Genomic DNA, 20,364 nt, shown 5'->3' on the forward strand with positions numbered 1-20,364 from the left:
AAGTTTACACAGCCCTGTTTCATCAGCCCTGAATGCAAGTACCCGGGTCTGGGATGGAGGAAAGGACGCGGCAAGAGTGCGGACAGCCAGTGGTGCGCATGCGCACACTCGCACCTGCGCATGCGCACACTCGCACCTGCGCACATCGCACAAACCGTTGCGTGGGCGGTGCCCGTAGTCGGCGCCGGCCTCCTGCGATGTCCGTTGAACTGAAATTGGGTCCTGGTGCCAGTCCAGTCAGCCTTGAGAATCCTGTGCCGGCTGTTCCTGCTTCTGGAGAGGACGAAGCCACGGAGTCCGCTGAGGTAATGGCCTGGATTTTAATTGGTGCTAAGTGACCTCTTTGCGGGAGGCTTCAGGGTTCGATTCATGCTTACACTTAGGGACAGACGAGGTCCCCTCTTCTTGGGGGCCCATGGGGGTGGGGATCGTCAGCTTAGGGCACGTCAAATGTCCTTTCCTACATTCACTACAATTTAGACGCTTCAGATATTTAATATCTTTCCTCCCGGTGCATACTCAACCTTGGCGGAGAAACTCAACAATGGTGGTTGTCACATCATGTAAAAAGAAACATTCTCTTATCAGTAAAACTCCTGACTAGAATATTCAAATCTAATTACTATGCAATTTTAATCATCTTCTTTAAACCCCGCCACCCGCCCCGCTGCTTATCAGGCCCACTAAGTAGCCTCCTGAGGAAACATCACAAAGTCTCTTACCAGGAGCTCCACGGGAGGGATTGACCCCGTGCTCACAGCACCAGGCCTGAAGCAACCCTGCACAGCCAAAGAGGAGTGAGAGAGGGGAGAAGGGGAGCCCACCCTCCTTCTGCCACCTGGATTCCTCTGTGACTCAGGAACCCAGCTGAAGTTCTCACTCTGCCCTCACATACCCCTCACACACTCAGATTTCCTCCTCAGAGCCTCTTCCTTGCCCAGGTGGAGCCATGGATGTGTGACAGCTCAGTTTCCATCTGCCCACCAAGCCCAACCTTCTCAATGACCCCGTGAAGGCCTGCTTTCTTCAAAGACTCCTTTCCTGACTGTCCTGCCCCTCCTAGACCTCGCACCCCAAACTCACTCTCTCCCCCACCATCATTAAGGCAAGGCGTTTATTTCCCTCCAATCAGACACAGTGCTTCTTCCCTTGGCGATCTCTTTTTCCTGGCTTAAAGACCACCTCTGGTGTTTATTCAGCGTGATTTCCCTGGACTACAGATATGATGTGTGTAGCAAATAGAAGGGGTGGGAAGCTAAAGTTAGTCTTTACCATCCATGTATGACATTCCTTCCAGCTTTTTTCTTTCCCAGTTCCTTCGTTCATTCGTTCATTCATTCATCAATCATAGATTGCTCTTTTGTCATGTGTCAGGTGCTATGAAAGATAAAGGGCATGAAAGAAAATGGATAAGACATGGTCTCTGCCCTCAAGAAGCTCAGAGTCTAGTAGGGCAGGACAGTTACACAAGCAGATGGTAGTGAGTGCACTGATGAAGCATTACAGGAGCAATGTGGAGGAGCACTGAACCTGGGTGGGGATGAAGCTGAATTGCAAAGGATGAGGAGGCATTGGCCGGGAAAGGTGGGGTGGGGGACAGGAGATCAAGAGACAGTGGTATCCCAGGGAGAGGGGACTGCACAAGTAAGAGCCTGGAGACCAAAAGTCACCAGGTGTGTGCTGGGAACTAAAGGTAGTTTAGAGTTGCTGGACCTTAAGGCAGGGAGTGGTGAGCACTGAGGCCAGAGCTGCTACAACGCCCAGAGGTGTCATCATACTGTAGTCAGTGCCGATGGATCCCCCTGCTGGGGACAGTTTTTGTGACCTTAGACCATGGCCCTGAATGGGTCCCAGAGGCAGGTAAGGGCTGAGCTTGGTGGGCGTTACAATTTGAAAAGGGCCAAAGGACATGAACTTCAGCCTCATGCTAGCCCAGCTCCCTGGGCCTGACCGTGTGTGTCCTTCCAGACACCCACCCTCTGGCTCTTCCTTCCCATTCCCTCCCCCTTAGGTCACAACCTGTCAGAACTGGAAGACACCTTAAATGCCATCAAGAATAACCCCCTCTTTTAACAAAGAAAGACGTGGAGGCCTGGAAAAGGGGTTGCCGGCGGTCACACTGCCAGTTAGTGGCAGAATCTGCCCATCTTTTCTTTCCTCAAACCCAGCTCCCTACTGGCTGAGTGGGCAACACACCCAGCATCCACCCCCTCCCCCCAGCTTCTCTCGGTATTTTCTTTCAGGCTTTCGGGTGTGCCTGAGGCTAATTTACTTAAACCTCTCCTCAAACAGTTACTGTTTGGCGGGGGTGGGACCTGGGGTTGCACAGTAAGGCCCGAGGAGAGGTTTGTGGGAAATGCACTTCCTTACTCTTCTGAGGACATTTCCAGAAGTCCCCTCGCTCTCCCTGGTTGTGGGGCAGGGGCTGCGCATAACACAGGGTGGAAACTCTCGGAGGAGGTTCGGAAGAAGGCGGCCCCTGGGAGACAGACACAGGTGTGAGGTAGGAGGGCCCTCCCCCCCGCGTAACCTCTCCCTCAGGTGCGCTGGCGTAGCCTGGTGTGTGGTCTTGAGGAGAGCACAGAGACGGGACACCAAACAGAAGGACATCTTGTCCTGTGGCCCTCCCCTTGGTAGTGCCCTCTGGGGGTTAGGGGCAGGGAGGGCAGCATACCAGGAATTACGGGAAGTGATCAGGACGAGCGGCTGGCTCGCTGCGATGCTAGGGGTGATGCCTGGAAGCCCCTGGTGCGTGTGCGGCAGTAGGACGGGGTCACATGTGTATCAGTTCTGTAGATGATCACCTGCAGGTGTTCACTTCATCCTCGTCCCCTCCCCTTGATGTTGGGCTGTCCTGTGACTCGTTTTGGCTAAAGGAATGGAGCATAACATTAGCAGAAGCTGTAAATGTGCTCGTGTGGTTGAGCTTCACCCTGACACACAGAGCACGTCCTGAGCGTCCCCTAGTCCCAGAATTCAGAGACGCGTGGAGCAGATGTGAACACGACCCGCAGTCTGAAGCAGAGCCACCGCAGCCCACTTGCAGGCCTTTGAATGAGAAATAAACATGATCACCATCTGAGATTTTGAGGCACGGCCAAGAGCAAATCCTAGAATACAGGTTCCTTTGTGAGTAACAGAAAATACAAATGAATTGTGCCGTAAATCAAAAAGGTTTTATTTTCTCACATAAAAAGCCCAGAGGTAGGCCATCCAGGGAGTTATCCAGACCCAAGATCCTACCAGCTTTCTGGTTCATCAGAAGCTGTGGCCATCAGCTTTGTGGTCAAAAGTGATGTGGATGCTCAGGGTCCAATCATCATGTCCACACTCCAGCCAGGAGGAAGGAGGAGGTGGGGGGGAGAAGAGCATACCCATCTCTCTAAAGAGACTTCCTAGAAGTTTTTGCGCACCAGAAGTAATTTTCAAAGTATTTACAACATGGATTTCAATTAATCAGAATGGATGCCCTCTGTCAACAACAGGTACATCTGTACCTGTACTTGTGGGCTGTCCTGATCGCATCTTTCCACTTACAAATCTCACTGGCCACATCTCAGTCACATGACCACACCTAGCTTCAAGGAACACTGGGAAATGTAGTCTTTATTCCAGATGGCCATGGGCGCACTTACCTACTATCAAAGAAGGGGAGGACCTTTACAGTGGGACAGCTAGCATCTCTGTCACACTATGGAAAGTACTTAAAGCTCTTGGTACAGGTCCACAAGCCCTTGCCACAATTTGAAAAAATTTTTTCTGAAAACAAGTATTTTTCAGAAATCATTAGATGGCACAATTTGACCTGAAGTGTCTGTTTATGCCTCTTGTGAATATTCATATATTTGCTGCAGAAATATAATGTTTGATCATGAGGTGCTGCCCTGGATCCCTCTAGGGTATTTGTATGTGTGTGTGATACACACACAAGTACAGTATTACCTACAAAATCTTCTAAAAGTCTGAATTTGAAATCCATTTGGCTCAGGGTTTTGGATAGAGTGATCATATATCCCAGTTTGCTTGGGATATTCTGGTTTACCCTTGTCCTGGTGAAATTATTAATAGCTCTCCCAACTTTCACTTTCACAATTACTCAGTTTGGATGTTAAATTATAGGGTCAACCTATGGATAAGAGATTGTGAACCTGTACAAACTAAGCTCTCAGTTAATGGCAGCAGTTATTACTGTTCCCCAGCAGAGCTCCTGTAGTGCCTATTGATATATACAGATATGCTAAAATGTTTCTTCAAGTAGCCATTCAGTTCTTCAGGGCTAAACAGTACCCTCCTGCCGGTTTTGTCTCCATTCTTCATGAATTGGCTTCCAAGATAGTGTGGCAGTCAGTTTCATCCCAGCCACCTCTCAGAGAGCACAGGCTTGGAAGCAGTGAACACTAAATCAAGGCAGTTTTACTGAATCAGGAAAATGACTAGCATATTCTGAACTTTGGCAGACTTTTCTTTCTTCATTCCTGGCGAATTTAAAAAATAGATCTGGAGATGCCTGTGGATGCAGCAGAATTCCGCAGGCATGATACCCTCTTTGCACAGCAGAGATGTAAGGAAAACAGCTGAGTCAAAAGGCCTTTTCTTGCTTTCGTTAATTGTCCTCTGGGTCTCATGGCCAGGATCTCAACTGTGAGCAGGGCCAGCCCTGGACAAGGCCATAGAAGGCCCCCTTCTGTTCTCTTCCCCTCCGCTCCCTTGGCATCCATGTACCCTCTTAGCTTTCCCACTGCGAGGTGCAGAGAAGTGGATCCCAAACTTGGCTGGTCTTCACTCAGGCCTGGGGTGTGTGGGAAGAGAGATTGCTGAAGCCTGCCCCAGGTCAGTGATTTGGGAGTCTGGCGCCAAGCCCAGGAATCTGTGTTTTAACTATTCCCCTGGTGATTCTGAAGAGCAGTCCAGTTTAAGAAACACTGGCATAGTGCAGTGAGCAAGGACTTTGGAATCAGACAAAGCTGAGTTCAAATTTAACTTCTGTCACTGTGGCCTGGGGCTGTTTCTAAGCTTCTCTGAGTCTCAGTCTGCCCATCTGTAAAATGTGAAACTTCAGGAAAATAATATATTTTATTTTATTTTTAAAAGAATTTAAAAATCTCCTTTGAATATATAGTTACATTCCTTTTTTTTAATGCTCAGTGTTTTTATTGTGTTCACGCATGTGGGATCTTAGTTCCCTGACCAGGGATCAAACCCGCTCCCCCTGCAGTGGAAGTGCGTAGTCTTAACCACTGGACCGTCAGGGAAGTCCCAATGTATTTTTTTAATTTTTTTAAACATCTTTATTGGAGTATAATTGCTTTACAATGGTGTGTTAGTTTCTGCTTTATAACAAAGTGAATCAGTTATACATATACATATGTTCCCATATCTCTTCCCTCTTGCATCTCCCTCCCTCCCACCCTCCCTATCCCACCCCTCTAGGTGGTCACAAAGCACCGAGCTGATCTCCCTGTGCTATGTGGCTGCTTCCCACTAGCTATCTATTTTACATTTGGTAGTGTATATATGTCCATGCCACTCTCTCACCCTGTCACATCTTACCCCTCCCCCTCCCCATATCCTCAAGTCCATTCTCTAGTAGGTCTGTGTCTTTATTCCCTTCTTGCCACTATGTTCTTAATGACCTTTTTTTTTTCTTTCTTAGATTCCATATATATGTGTTAGCATACTGTATTTGTTTTTCTCTTTCTGACTTACTTCACTCTGTATGACAGACTCTAGGTGCATCCACCTCACTACAAATACCGCCATTTCATTTCTTTTTATGGCTGAGTAATATTCCATTGTATATATGTGCCACATCTTCTTTATCCATTCAGCCGATGATGGACACTTAGGTTGCTTCCATGTCCTGGCTATTGTAAGTAGAGGTGCAATGAACATTGTGGTACATGACTCTTTTTGAATTATGGTTTTCTCAGGGTATATGCCCAGTAGTGGGATTGCTGGGTCGTATGGTAGTTCTATTTTTAGTTTTTTAAGGAACCTCCATACTGTTCTCCATAGTGGCTGTATCAATTTACATTCCCACCAACAGTGCAAAAGTGTTCCCTTTTCTCCACACCCTCTCCAGCATTTATTGTTTCTAGATTTTTTGATGATGGCCATTCTGACCGGTGTGAGATGATATCTCATTGTAGTTTTGATTTGCATTTCTCTAATGATTAATGATGTTGAGCATTCTTTCATGTGTCTGTTGGCAATCTGTATATCTTCTTTGGAGAAATGTCTGTTTATGTCTTCTGCCCATTTTTGGATTGGGTTGTTCGTTTTTTTGTTATTGAGCTGCATGAGCTGCTTGTAAATCTTGGAGATTAATCCTTTGTCAGTTGCTTCATTTGCAAATGTATTTTAAATTTAAAAAGTGTCTTTCAGATTGAAAGTCTATTCTTCTTCTCAAACGTAAAATCAGACACCCCCCAGGTAGCTCATTAACACACTGGGAGAACCAAGGAGAATCTCATTGCTGAAAAGAACAGTCATAGACTTACCTCCCACCTTGTCCCCTGCTCCCCTCCCATCCGAGAGAGCAAAGGGCAGAGTTCATGACCTCAAGGTGACAACAAAAGTAGATTTGTCTATGCTTGGCAGGTAGTGTGCAGTCAACAAATATTTGTCAATTGCTTGCTTGATTTTATGTTTTTGTTTACCCAACTTCCTCTGAAATCTTCAGGAATCTAATTCTTGTTTGTGGGAGAGGCATGGTGGGAGAGAGGTGAACTGTGGGATTAGATAATATTTTATAGATGGGCTTTTATATTTCTGCTGTATTTGTGGCAGTATGTCTTAATGAGAGAGGATGGTCTTTAGAGTCTGGTGGATTTGGTTTCAGATCTTGCCTTCACCATGCTTTCAGGACAAACTAAACTCCTAGTGGATTAACATGGTGAAGGTTTGCCTCATCCAAGTCACAGTCCAGTGCAGGTAGCGGAGGACAAGGTGACGGGTGCTCTGTTCCATGTAGTCACTCAGGGAGCAAGCTCCTCCCATCTTTATGGCTTCCTGGTGCCCTGGGTCATCCAGATAGTGATGGGAAAGGGCACGATGGACCAAGGTTTTTATGGACTAGGACCGGAAGTGGCAAAATCACTTCTGTCCCTGTTTCACTGGCAGAATTCAGTAATGCGGTCAGCCTAATAGCAAGAGGACCAGGAAATATAGTTTAAGACGTGCCTGGAAAGAAAAGGAGAAAATGGATACTAATGAGCAGTAGAAGGTTCTGCCAGAACCATTCATCAGCTCTGTGACCTTGGGCAAATGCCTTTAACTCTTAGCCTTAGTTTCCTCATCTGTAAAATGGGAATGATACATATCTATTGGGATAGTTGTAAGACTTAAAAGATATAATATATATAACATGCTTGATACACAGTGTGCCCTTCCCTTTTAAATATATGGAAGAGCATGTTTTATTTCCTCTGAGTAGCCCCAAATACTGACTAGTTGAAAGTTTTGGCCTTCAATAAACTTTCTACCAAGTTAGGGGAACACAGATGAGAACACAGCTCCTGTTCCCTGGAGTGGAGGGTTCAGTGTGGATCATCTCCTTTCAGTGAAGCAGTGAGGCGGTCCCTGAATCTTGGGGGAGTTTGTCTTTAGGTCTTTTCATGACATGTGTTAAGGGTTTGCTGGAGTATTACCTTAAAAACCAGAAGCATCTGTACTCTAATTACCTGAAAATGACTTCCATGGCAGCACCAAGCAATTATGTTAATATAAGTAAAAACATTCTGATGACGCTTAGTAGTCTGTTGGAAAGATTTTGGAAAAAATATTCTCTTCTCTTGAAATCTTTAAGAGAAGGTCAGTTTCTACCTTTTGGAGTTACTCAGCACCTCCCAGCCTAGGGGCAGAAGAACGGAAGCTGTTGCTTCTGGGGCCACCTTCTTCTCTCCTCTCCTTTCTTGGAAAGGTCCTCCTGCAAATGAGGTGCCTAAGGCTTCGTGCCTGAGTTGACCTACCCCAGAGCTATCCTCTGAGGTCTTCTTTGTTGGAACATGCAGACTGCTGCCTAACCCCTCTGGCCAGGTTGCAGAACATTCTGTTCACTTGACCAGCCATACCCAATAAGGACAAGTAGAAGGGGGTCAATGTAGGAGATGCAAGAAGAGAGGAGAATAGCAGAGTGTTGTCATGGGGAGTGGGACATAAATAATGCCTTGTTTCAGAGATGAAGTAATGCCTTGGGTGCTCTGCCCTCCACTGTGTACCCCGTTGGGAGGTTTTGGTAGGGCGTGGGGCTGAACCAGAGCTCAGAGCCGGGAGAGGAAAAGGGGGGAAGGCTTGGCAGCCAGATACTTTCTCTTCCTCTGACTTTTGCTGGGTCACTTACTAATGACAGGGAACCTAGACTGTGCTTCTTTCTCCAAATGACTTCCAGCCACATCCCTCCCCAAACCCCAACTGGAGGCCACTCTATTTTTAAATTTCTCTTGGGAAGTAGATTCCAGAATTTCCCTAAGTCTTCCCGTCAGGGGAGTTGCTGATTTCCAGTAAATCCAGGGTCACATAGCTTTCTATACTCATTTGTGTTCAGTTTGCATAAATTAGCATGCCGCCGAAAGCAACCCAGGGAATTAAAGCAAAAGGACTCAGCTTTTGTGCCCCAGGGAGGTGATGAGGGAGGCGGCGTCATCCCCAGAGAGAGCGCAGCAGCCCTGACTTGTAGGCAGGAGGTTCCGTCGTCCCCTTGGCCTGCAGGTCCTCAGCATGGGCCGGTGGGAGGAGGCATCCTCAGATCTGAGTAAAGGTCAGGAGGGAGCGAAGCTGGGGGCAGGGGTGGGAGCAGATGTGGAAGGTCTCAGTGAGACAGAGCGTTTCAGTGGAGACAGAGACAGCCCATGGGGCGTGGACAAAGGGAAGAGGGAAGAAGGAGCAAGAGTGGGTGGGTAAGTAGAGGCAAGTTGGTGGCGAGCACTGCATGGCCAGTTAGGATGGCACACGGTGGACATCTGCTAGCTAGCAAGCTAACGGTCCTAGAGAGCGTGTGGCCAGGCGGGTTTCCCAGGAGCCATTTCCATCTTCTCTCGCCAGGTGGGTGTTAGACTGGAGTTTCTTGCTGGGGTCTGGAAAGTCAGCCCTTGGGTCTCTGAGGTGTCACAGCCTGAGAGTGCAGATGACAGATTTTAAAGTGGTTCCAGATGAGACAGATGACAGCAGGACAGGACTTTGGGTTGTTTTTCCAGAAGGAGCAAGCTACCCCGTCCACAAATACCGCTCATTTCCCCAGTGGCCACGACACTTTTGAACCTGAGTGAAGGGTGCTGCCTGGCAGCGGAGCAGAGGGAGGTGGAGTGGCCCTCACAGCCGGGGGAGGCTGGCACCTGGTGCAGTACCCACTGTCCTAAGTACCACACATGTCTCTCAGCCACGGAGTTGATTGACTGCTGGCTGTAGGCTGGCTGCTCTCCATAGTGTAGGGTCTGATACCTTCTAAGGCCATGCAGTCCGTGGAGTCAGCCCATGGTGGGGTCAGGCGTGTGGACTTCGGTGTCAGACCCCTTGGGATTTGATCCTGGCTCCACCACTGGGGATCTTGGGTAAGGTACGTGAACTCATCTGTGCCTCAGCTTCTTCATCTGTAAAATGGGAATAACATTGCCTACTTCATAGAGCTGTGGAGAAAGAACTAAACACAATAATCCCTATAGAGGTCTTAGAACAGCAGCTGTCTGAGAGGAAGGACTCAATCGATACAAACATTATCGTGTGCGGCAGCCCCAAATAAGATGCAGTGAAAAAGATTGCAGAACTTGGAGAGAAACACGGGGTGGGCTGCTAGTTTCTTGGCCCTGTGCCCAGCGTGGCAGCTGCTCATACAATTTCTACTCAAGCTGATGCAGACACAGCAGCAGACCGTGTGGGCAAGGGCCAGGCACAGGCTAGGAAATAACACTGTTAGCTGATGATGGTTCCCTTTTTTTTCCCCTCCCTCCAGCAGGGGAGTATGAAGGAAAAGAAATGGCTCCTGTGTTCGTTTGGGTGGAGAAAGGGACCCCAGCAAGAAAGAAAGGCATGGGACCCTTCATGACTTGTTTCTATCACTCCCAATAGAGGGCCCCTGGGGAGGGCTTGGCATCGCGGGCAAGAAGAGACTGAACATTATTAATGGTCTCTCTCCATGTCCTGGGCCTCCCATCACTTAGAGCTGGCAGAGGGCTGCTGGAAGGAGGGGAGCAGGGACTGTGGAAGGTCACCGTTGTGCCTGGATGCAGGAGAATGACGGATGGACTGGGGACTGTAGGTCTTTATAATAAACATTTATGGAGCCTCTAATATGTGTGCTGCACGTGGGGACTCAGAAACAATAAGACACGGCCACTCCCCTAAAGGAGGTTACAGGCTGTACCAACTGAAAAGAATTACTTCAATCCCTTCTTCTCAACAGAGTCCTCCACAGATGCCACTTCTTCCTCTGTCCCGGGCACTCAGACAGCCTTGGGGACTCTCACTGTTGGCCTAAGGTGACTTCCCTGACAGCACACCTGTGTCCCACTCTCAGCTTATCACCGACTTGCAGAACTGCTCTCTGGGGCCGAAAGCACTGGGCTGGTGGATTACAGAGAGTTCTGAGAGGGTTCTTAGCAGACTGTTCTCCACATCATCACCACTCAGATCCCAGAGCAACGTGCCAGCCGCCTGCTTTTTCTCCAGCCCTTGCTCTTCCCTCAAGATCAAGCTGCTGGGAACTCCCTGGTGGTCCAGTGGTTGGGACTCCGTGCTTCCACTGCAGGGGGCAAGGGTTCAGTCCCTGGTTGGGGAACTAGGATCCCACATGCCTCGAGGCACGGCCGAAAAAAAAAAAGATCCAGCTGCTGATGCTATGGGATGTCTGATAGCCCAGCCTGGGATCCCTGCTCTGGGCCCCATAGTCCGCTTGTTTGAAGTGAACGGAGGAAATAGACTTTAATGTAACAGAGTTGTTGTCTCTTGGACCTGGCCTTAAGAGTTGTGTCTTCTTGTTTTACATCCCCTCCAATTTATCCTCAGCCTGACTTCAGTCATCACCAGCCTAAGTTAAATCCTGGATGCCCAGAAAATTTCAAAACTGGCTGCTAGTTGATTCTTGAATTCAGGGAATTCTTGGACTTTGGGATCAAAAGAAGCTACTTGTGTCTGGGGTACAAGGAGGTGGTTGGAGGGGGGCTGGTTATATGGGTCCCAACTTGCTGTATCTGTGTTCCCCACTCCCTCCATCCATCTGTGAAGGCTGACACCCAGGCCAGGGCTGGGACAGGCCTCTCTGGGCACAGAAGCCTGCCAGCATTGATTTCGCTCCTGAACCAAGAGGCCAAAAGGACATTGTGATGGTGAGGCAATGAACATGAAACAGAAACGAGTAGCTTTAGTTTCAGGAAGTCCAAAGTGGAAAGCAAGTGTTGACATTCTTTAAGACCCATTGTAGGCTGTATTTTGTGCTGCGCTAGCCAGAACTCTGCTACTTACTTGAAGTAGGACCTTGGGAAAGTCCCTTTCCTCTCTAGGCCTCAACTTCCTCATCTGTAAAGTGCTCGTGGGATTAGTCAAGATACTTCTGGGCCTGACCTCATATGGTTGTAGGTGTTCCAGTAATCTATCACTCAGAGGACAAAGAGGCTGAAGGTATGTGGGGAGAGATGGGGAGGAAGGGACTACGAAAGGTTCAGTGGGAGTCCTTGTGAGTTTAGCTAACTGATAGGGGAGAGGAAAGGAGGGGAGTTAAAAAAATAAAGTGAAAATGAGAAAGAGGGAAGAGCATAAGAGTGGGGGCTAAGGGGGCCACCACAGCTACCTCAGGGCTCCTCGGGCACATCCGGGCCAGGTTTACTTTGTTAGGATGGGGGTAGGGGTGGGAAGTGGCAAACTGTATTTTCCACAGAGGGCCACAATGATATTGCCACCCCCCATGTTCTTTCACATTGTGATCTTGCCATTTCCCTGTCAAGAGTCGGAGTCTAGTTCCTCTCCCTTCAAATCTGGCCTGGCCTTATGACTTGCTTGTAACCACAGAATGTGGTAGAAGTTACGCTGGGTGACTTCTGAGGCTCAGTCAGAAGCAGCTTCCACTTGGTTATCTTGGGTCACTCCATCTGAGGGAAGACATCTGACTACCTGAGACCATCATGCTGGAGAGGCCACATGTAGGCATTCCCGTTGACAGTCCCAGCTGAGGCCCACCTTCCTTCTAGCCGTTTCCCTCAAGGCACCAGATACATGGATGAAGCTACTTTTGACTCTCCAGGCCAGACTACTGACCAACCTCGCTTGATACCACAAAGAACAGAAGATTTGCCCCACTGAGTCCTACCCAGATTTCTCATGTAGAAGAATCTATAAAATGTAAGAAAATGACTGTTGTTTTAAGCCACAAAGCTTTGGGGTAGTTTGTTATAAAGCAAAACGTACTGGCACAGGATGGTAGGAGATGTTTAAAAATATAAGCTCCCTTGCAATGAAAAATCCTTAAAAATATATAAACAAGACTTTAAAGATTTCAGAGATGTGTGAAATTTCAAAATTAATTTGGAAACCAACTTTAAATTTTGCCTATTAAGGACATTACAACAAAACTACCATTTTCTGTAGGTCACCATATTATATATTTTAAAGTATATTTTTATCATGAAAAAGGGAGAAAAGTCACTCTACCCCACCCGAATGGCTAAAAGGAAAGAGGTAAACAGTATCAAACCTTGGCAAGGATGTGGAACAACCAGGACTTTCATACATTCCTGGTGAGAATTATTATTTCCACAGTCATTTTGGAAGGAAAATAGCTTGGCAGTATAATCAGAAGCTGAACATATGCATATATTCAATTCCATTCCTATGTATATGCCGAACAGAAGTTTATGTATATTTTTACCAACAGATCTGTATATAAATGTTCATAATAGCACTATTTTTAATAGCCCCAAACTGATAATAACTTAAATCAATGACAGAATAAGTTGTAGTATCATCACACAATGGAATACTGTATAGCAGTGAAAATAAATGGACGATCGCCAGGAAAGTCATGCACAAACCTCATAAATATGATGTTAAGGGAAAGAAACCAGAGTCAAAGAGTACACTCTATGTGATTCCACTATGTAAAGTTGAAAAGCAAACAACATTCATCTATGGTGTTGGAAGCTAGGGTAGTGGTTACCCTTGAGTGACTGCAAGGGGGCACTTCCAGAGTTGCAGTGATGTTCTGATTCTTCGCCAGGTGCTAGTTTTGTGGGGTTGCTTATCTTGTGAAATGTCATCGAGTGGTATGCTTACGATGTCACACTTTCCTGCATGAATGTTATAAATTGACCATTGAACAACATAGGGGTTAGGAACCGCCCCGCCCCCAGGTGAAAATCCGTATATAACTTTATAGTTGGCCCTCTGAATCCGCGGTTCCACATCTGCGGGTGCAACCAACCATGGATTGTGTAGTACTGTAGTATATATTTAGTAAAAAAAAATCCAAGTTTAAGTGGACCCGAGCAGTTCAAACTCGTGTTGTTTAAGGGTCAACTGCACTTCAGAATAAAATGTTAAGAAACAAGGAGGCAGGACATGATCTCAAAGCCAAGGATAGATCTTTAAAAAACTAATTTAGTTTTATGAAAAGCAATAGATTTGTTCTTGTTTTTCCCTTGAACCAGTGTATATTGCATTATGGCAGGGTCCCGGGACTGTGAAAGTGTCAGTGGGAGAAGAAAAGAGGGGTGACGTGGTGAGCGTCAGCTGAAGCTGTGGGGAGCAGGCTGGCTCTCCAGGGAAGGAACTTCTCAGCAGCTCCTCGCTGCTGCACTCACAGTTCCCCTGCAGACTGTACCACGTGCATGCATGTGCATATCTAGAAAGATGTTTCCCAGCCTTTCAAGGCCGTGGCACATGCAGAAAATGACGACATTGGAATGGCACACACTGGGGTACCAGATGGGGCTCCTGGCAGCCAAAGCCAAGTGGCCTGGTCCTCCAGGTGCTCCCGGGATGAGGGGTATCAACCTCAGCACACCTGTGGGCTAATGTCCTCTTAGAGAGAGTGTGGGAAGCCATGGGCCTCCACTCTCCATTTCACGTTCTCTGAGCTGGCAAAGGGGAAGAGTCTAGGCTTCCCTTGCCCTTCTGCTCTTGGAGAAACCAACTCTGCACACCCCTCACCCCTGGGTTACAGGTCCCATTTGCAGTAATGAAGATCATGGGGTTCAGGGGAATTGTGCAGCATTCTGGGTCTCTCCTCTATGCTGTGGCCTTACTTCTATTTCTAGCCTCATTTCCCACCAAACACCCCACTCTCTCTCCTGAGCACATTACACCCTGGGCACACTGTACTTGTCTGTCATCTATGAACATCTCCCAAGCCCTTCTCTCTCTCCATCACACCATTCCCTCTGCCAGAGCGCTCAGCCTGCCATCCCTGTGCTAAGCCCTCCACTTCTCTGTGAAGCCTCTTTCTATACACTGAGGCCACTACCACATTGTGATTTGTGTTACAAGTGTGTGTGTGTGTGTGAACATCCTCATGGTCCCTGATTTCCTATCTTGCCCACAGTAGGTGCTCAACAGTTATTTCTCAGATGACTTCCATTCTGCAGAGGGACCCTGGCACTAACTCCACCCCTGTTCTTGGTGGTCACTCATTGTCCCCTTGGGTCCGGATCCCCAGCCTCTCAGGGACCTTTCAGCCGTTTCAGACTCTGCCACTCCACTGCCAGGGGCCTGGAGCCGTGCTGCCTGGATGAGACACGTCCTCATTGCCCAGATCCCCTCACCTCCCCTAGCTCACACCTGTGGGGTTGGCATTAGACTAATTGTGGTGTGACAAAGGGAAAGGGTCACAGTGACTCAGCCTCAGTGCTGACTCCACCCATTCAAGCGCCAACCTGCAGTACCAGCATGTGGCCACAAGGGGCTCTCTGGGGGCGACTCTTGGCCCAGGGGAGGAGGGCTCTGTGGGAAGAACTGCCCAGATAAACAAGGAACTGCTCAGGGGCTCTGCCCCTCTCCAAGTGCTGAAGCCCCACTGCCGCCTTGGCTGCCTTATCCTGCTGTTTTACCCTTGGCTGTCTAGCAGCTGTTGTTTTCTATCTTAACACGTTACTCCTTGCTTTCCCGTGAGCCTGTCTTCTGGCCACCCACTCTACTGACCAATAGCCGCCACAGGGGCAAGTCACCTCCACTTTTGTCAGTTCCACTTCCTTTAGATGAGGACCAGACTTACACCATGAGCTCCCCATCTTTCAGGATGTGGGCTGGAAAATTGTCCTGTTCTATCTCTTCAACACCTCTCGACTCTGCCCCCTTCTGTCTCCCCAGTGCCACCCAGGTTCGGGGCTCCCCGCCTCTGCCAGGATTAATGCAGTGGCTTCCTGGAGGATCCTGTGTCTCCAGACAGCCCCCTGCCTATCAACTCTCCACCCTGGAGCCAGAGAGATCTTAGTCCCATCAGACGCTGGCCTTCAGTGGTTCCCCAAGTCCCAGACACTCAAATAGTACCCCAGGCCCCAAGACCCAGCTGCCTGATTCTCCAGCCTCACATCCCTCCTCTCTTGCCCTCCAACCAGTAGTACTGAAATACTTGTAGTTGCTCAACACACCGTGATGTTTCAAGCCTTTGTACTTTGCACACGCTCTTTCCTGTGGCCTGATCATCTCCCACCCCTCCCCCACCTTTTCCCTTGCTGCTCATACTTCCTTCACCTGGCTGAGCCCTATTCATCCTTAAAAGTGCCAATTCCCCTGTGAAGCCTTCCCTAATGCACAACTCCTTCCCATGTCCCAGAACCCCTCCTCTGAATAGATCCTGTCCCCAAACACACGTCTCTCATTGTATTTGTCACTCAGAGTTGTGATAATTACTCATGCTGTCCTGTCTCCTCCACCATCTGTGTACCTCTGTGCGGGACCGGGGTGGCACACTGTCTGAAAGTTGTTGCACTGAGGTAGCTCCCTCTCTGTACCATCACCTCCCACCTTGAGCAAGTCCTTTAAATGCTCTGAACTTCCGTTTGCTTATCTGCAAAATGGAAAGATGTGAAAATCGGAAGGGGGCACATACATTCAAGAACTCTATAAACGGCTAAGGGCTATGCACGTGTTTTTAATGCATTTTCTTCCTTCAGACTAGTGTTTCCCTGCACTTGCCTGTGTGGAAATCATAAGATCAAAGGAATGTGATGTGATCTTTTTGTAATTTCTCCACCTTGGGTCCAAGGAAAAGCTGGTGGAGAGTAAACCATTAATTGTGTCTCCCTGCAGCTCCTAGTCTTCTCGGAAGCTCTGGGTTAATCCTGGGGTCAGGAACCTTGTTTGGCCAGGGGAAACAGTGCATATGTGTAGGTCTCAGGCTGTCTCCCTTTCTCATCAGTGCTCCCCACCAAGTGCCCACCTTTCCCTCTACCAACAGAAGAGACCTCTCCCCACCCTCCCGTGATGAGGTCTGTGGAAGTCACAAACTGAAGGTCCAATCAACAAGGATGCTCTGACCTAACAAATAGTCTCCCTCATGTGAGGTTTAAGGATTTGGTTTTGGAGCCCCAAGAAGAAAAATGTTCCTGAAGATTTGGTATGGAGAAACCCTTCTGAGCAGGGCATTCAAAAGTTTAATTAATGGCTGGAGGAGGACTGGACGCTGGACGTTCCAGGAGTGAACGCTGCAATTCCAGGTGGGAGCCTGTTTATGGCTGCAGCGCGGGTCATGCCAGAGGCTAGATGTAGAAGCCTGGGAGCCAGACACAGCTCAAGGGTGGTCTGGATGCTCTCGAGATAAGGCCAGCTAAGAGCTGTGAGCTCACTGAAGTTCAAAAACCGACTCCCAGCCCCCACCCCTCCCTCCCCTCAATCTAGTAAAATTGATGCTCATCTCTGTAGTTTTGGAACATGATGGTAAGAATGCTGGTGCCTCGGGTTCTTGTGCTGGTCCTATCTCAGGCTTGTTTGCTTGCCTCCTTCCCGTACTACAGACAGGGCTTTGTGTAAAGACGTGGGCTGGTGGATCACTGTTCTGCAAAGATCCCATTGTGCGACTGGAGCAGGTTACCTTCTCTGAGCCTCAGTGTTCTCATCTGTAAAATAGGCATATCGTTCCTTCTTTTCCTAATAACCAAAAACAAGTGTTCTTGTACTTTACCTTAAATAAATGTAATTTAAAGATGCCGAGCCTTTCTGACATCACTTTTGTGCATACATAAAAGTGAAAAAAAAAAAAAAGGGAAAAAAAGAGAAAGGCATTGGCAATAACTTCATCACAACTGCCACGGCGATTGTAGGACCATCCTCATTTCAGAGTTAGTAAAATGTGAAAAATACAGCACCTGTGTACCTACCATCTTGCTTAAGAGACAAAACAATTCCCAGCAGCACTAACAGCCTTGTGTCAACCTCCTTGACCTAGCCTTTCCACCCTAGAGGAAACTGTCCTGAATTTTGTGTTTACTCTTCCCTCATTTTTAGCTACAGTTGTTTTTAAACATATACCCTATGCAATACATTGTTTGAGCTTGTTTCAGAATGGTTCCGTGAGTGGAATTGTATCCCATTCTTTTGATGTTTTTAAAAATCATGAGAAGTCGATCTATACTAATGTGTGTAGCTCACTTATCTTTCACTATTGAGTATTCCACTCTCTTCATATCCTGCTGTATTAATTCTGTTGCTGGACATTTGGGCTGTTTCCAGCATTCTGCTGTCAAGTTATGTTTGCTATAGACATTCTCATAGTTGTTTCTTAGAACATGTGTGTTTCTCCAGGGTATATACCTGGGAAGGGGACGGCTAAGTCTAGATGAGAGTGCTTGCTGTTCTGATTGCTAGCCAATACTGCTGCCCGTGTTTCTGTCCACTGAATAGCCCGAGGGGACAGGAGTCCTGCTCTTGCTTTGTTTACAGACCTTCAGGGGGAATAAGCGTTTATAAAAAGAATAGGGGGATAGTGAAGGAGAGCTTCCTAGGCCATAGTCTGACTTTCAGCCATGGCCCCGGGGGGCAAAGCCAGAAAGGAGTGGAGGCCAGGTGGAGCACTGCTGTTGGCGCTGAGCATGTGTGTGAGGTGGGGCTGCCCTTGACTGGACACTGGGTCTCAGACTGTGGCACAGCTGACATCACAGAATCCACTGTGAGGCCACGGCTGGGCTTCAGGACCTAGAAATTCAGAGAGAACACTGCATGCATTCTCAGATTGTATGGTTCTTTATTTAAATTGCAGTAAGGAAGCTGAAATGGGCTCTCCAGGGGTATTTCGCTGAGCCCTGGTCCCCTTTGCAGCTTCCAGCTCTAGGTCCTATTGATGGGCTTCAATGGTCACTGGCTCCATGGCCTCAGATGTCACACCACCAGTGATTTCCAGCCCCTGGCCACTCTCTGCTGTCTCTATGATGGCCTCCATTCGGGTCCCTTCCACTGCCTTCGCCAGGATGTTCACACCTTTATCGCGTGATGAGCCCGCTGTCTTTCTAGTAAGACTGGCTCTGATATTCCTGAAGAAGGAGCTGATCCTGCTGAATCTCTTGGTGGCGGAACCTGAACTCGCTGTAGATAAGCTCCTGCCCGGTTTGTGCGAGGTCCTGGGCTCGTTGGTGATGGGAGCACGGCTGACGCCTTTGTGACCAGTGCCCTGCTCGCTGCCCCCCGGGCTGCCGTGGCCTTTCTCCTTCTGGTCGTCTCTAGTGGCTCTACGGCCGCCTGAGCACCGGCCAGCTGCTTTTTGGATTACCTTGTTCCCCGCTGCCTTGTGGTGGCTTTCCACTGAACCGCAGAGCGAGGGGCTCCTAAGAGCTCTCTCCTCTTCCCACTGCTCCCTGCTCTCCCTTCTTCCCTTGCGGGCCTGGGACACCCTCTGTGAGCTGCCATCCTGTTCACTCACTTGGCCTTCCTGTGGCAAGGTTGAGATGAGGGACCCCTCGTCCTCCTTGTTGGCTCTTCCTCTGACAGTCTCACTGGTAGGTTCTGCTCCGACCGCAGTCCTGCCGGCCTCTGGGGAGAGGCTGGTGGACGTGCTGGAAGCATACTGTGAATTGTCCGCAGCACCTGCCAGGGCCGTTTTCCTGCTCCTCAGGGATGTTCCGGCAGTGCCCCCAGTGGCTATATTGGTTTTGCTTCCTCCTGGACCGTCGCTGGCTGTGGCCGCCGTGGCGGTGCTCTGCTCTTCAGGGGCAGGAGACTTGATCACTGCCACGCTCAAAGCACCCGCTGCGGTGCCTCCTGCCACCCATGCTGTCTCCACCTTTGTCGTTGCCCCCGATGCTGACTCTTTGTCAAGCACCGTAGGCTTTGCTTTTGCAGTGGCCACATCGGGCACGGTAGCGGGCTTGTGGGAGTCCAGTTGGATCCCCTCCCCCCCAGCAAACGCTGCAGACGTGGCCCCGGCCACCTCAGAGCGCATGTGGAGGCTCCTGATGCTGACCTGGTCCTGATCCCACTCTCCTTGGAAATCCTCCCCTGCCGGGCTCCGCCCGTCCTCCTCCTCGAACACAGGCATGCCGATCATGTCCCCGGCTGGAATGGCATAGGTGCTGCTGTGACTGTCCACTGGTGGTCGCAGGAGGTAAATCAGCTTTTCCCAGTAGGCAAAGAGGTCTTCCTGCGCGTCCAGAGGGGGACACAGCTGCAGGTAGCAGGAGCGGCCAGTGGCAAACTTCACGCGCAGCTGTTGTTTCTCACGATTGTGAGCGGAGATCCTCACGAACTTCAAGGGAAGGAGCCTGGTGAGCTCTAAGGTCTTTGCAGCCTTGTGGCTCTTCCCCTTGGTGGCCTGGCTGCGCTCAGCGTGCTCTTCACAGCCGGTGGCCCATCGGGCCAGCAGCATGATGTCTGGGAGTGGGAGGACGGGGCTGCTGGATGCGATGCCCACGGTCACCATGCAGACACAGTTGTGCACGTCGATCACGTCTCCCCTCTTCGTGATCTGGATAAAGTCGCTCTCGAATATCGGTGCGTACCTGAATATGTCGTATTCGCCCTTGTGCAGTTGCTGCTGCAGCTTCCCCATGGTGGTGTTGAACAGGCCCACCCCGGTGCTGCTCTGGGCCGTGTGATACGGGAGCAGAGAGTCCCCAGTCATGGCTGTCTTTGATCACGACAGGCAGCGCGGTGAAGGCGGGCCCCTGGCTCTTCCCTCCCTCGGCTTCGTTGGCAGAAGAGCGAGCTGCGGTGCTCCTGCCTCCTGCGTCACACAAGCAGCCCTACGGCAGGTTTTCCAAGCCCACCCCACCGGCCCCCACCTTTGCCTCAGGGTCTCCCGGAGGCAGGGGTGTGGGTAGGGGCACAGATGATCACAGCGGGGACGCTGTAGGGCGCCTGGACCCCAGGCTAAATCTCTTCAAGTTGTCGAGAGGTATGGTAGGCTCCCCCTCTGCCTCACCTCACTTCTGCTTCTGGATTTTTTATCTCCCCAAG

The 20,364-nt window shown here is 49.3% G+C and overlaps 1 protein-coding gene across 1 annotated transcript; it reads right to left on the reverse strand.

Moving 5' to 3' along the window:
• Window positions 1-18,250: 18,250 nt before the first annotated feature.
• LOC102998087 (Golgi-associated RAB2 interactor protein 4-like) lies at window positions 18,251-20,029 on the reverse strand. The gene has a single exon (XM_007184990.2). The coding sequence runs from the start codon at window positions 20,027-20,029 to the stop codon at window positions 18,251-18,253; it is 1,779 nt and encodes a 592-aa protein (XP_007185052.2).
• Between the last annotated feature and the right edge of the window lie 335 nt (window positions 20,030-20,364).

The sequence above is a fragment of the Balaenoptera acutorostrata genome, chromosome 1, assembly GCF_949987535.1.
Source record: "Balaenoptera acutorostrata chromosome 1, mBalAcu1.1, whole genome shotgun sequence".
NCBI lineage: Eukaryota > Metazoa > Chordata > Mammalia > Artiodactyla > Balaenopteridae > Balaenoptera > Balaenoptera acutorostrata.

What these genes read in the sequence shown, in the direction of transcription:
- LOC102998087 (XM_007184990.2), bottom strand. Translation starts at nt 20,029, where the DNA reads ATGACTGGGGACTCTCTGCTCCCGTATCACACGGCCCAGAGCAGCACC.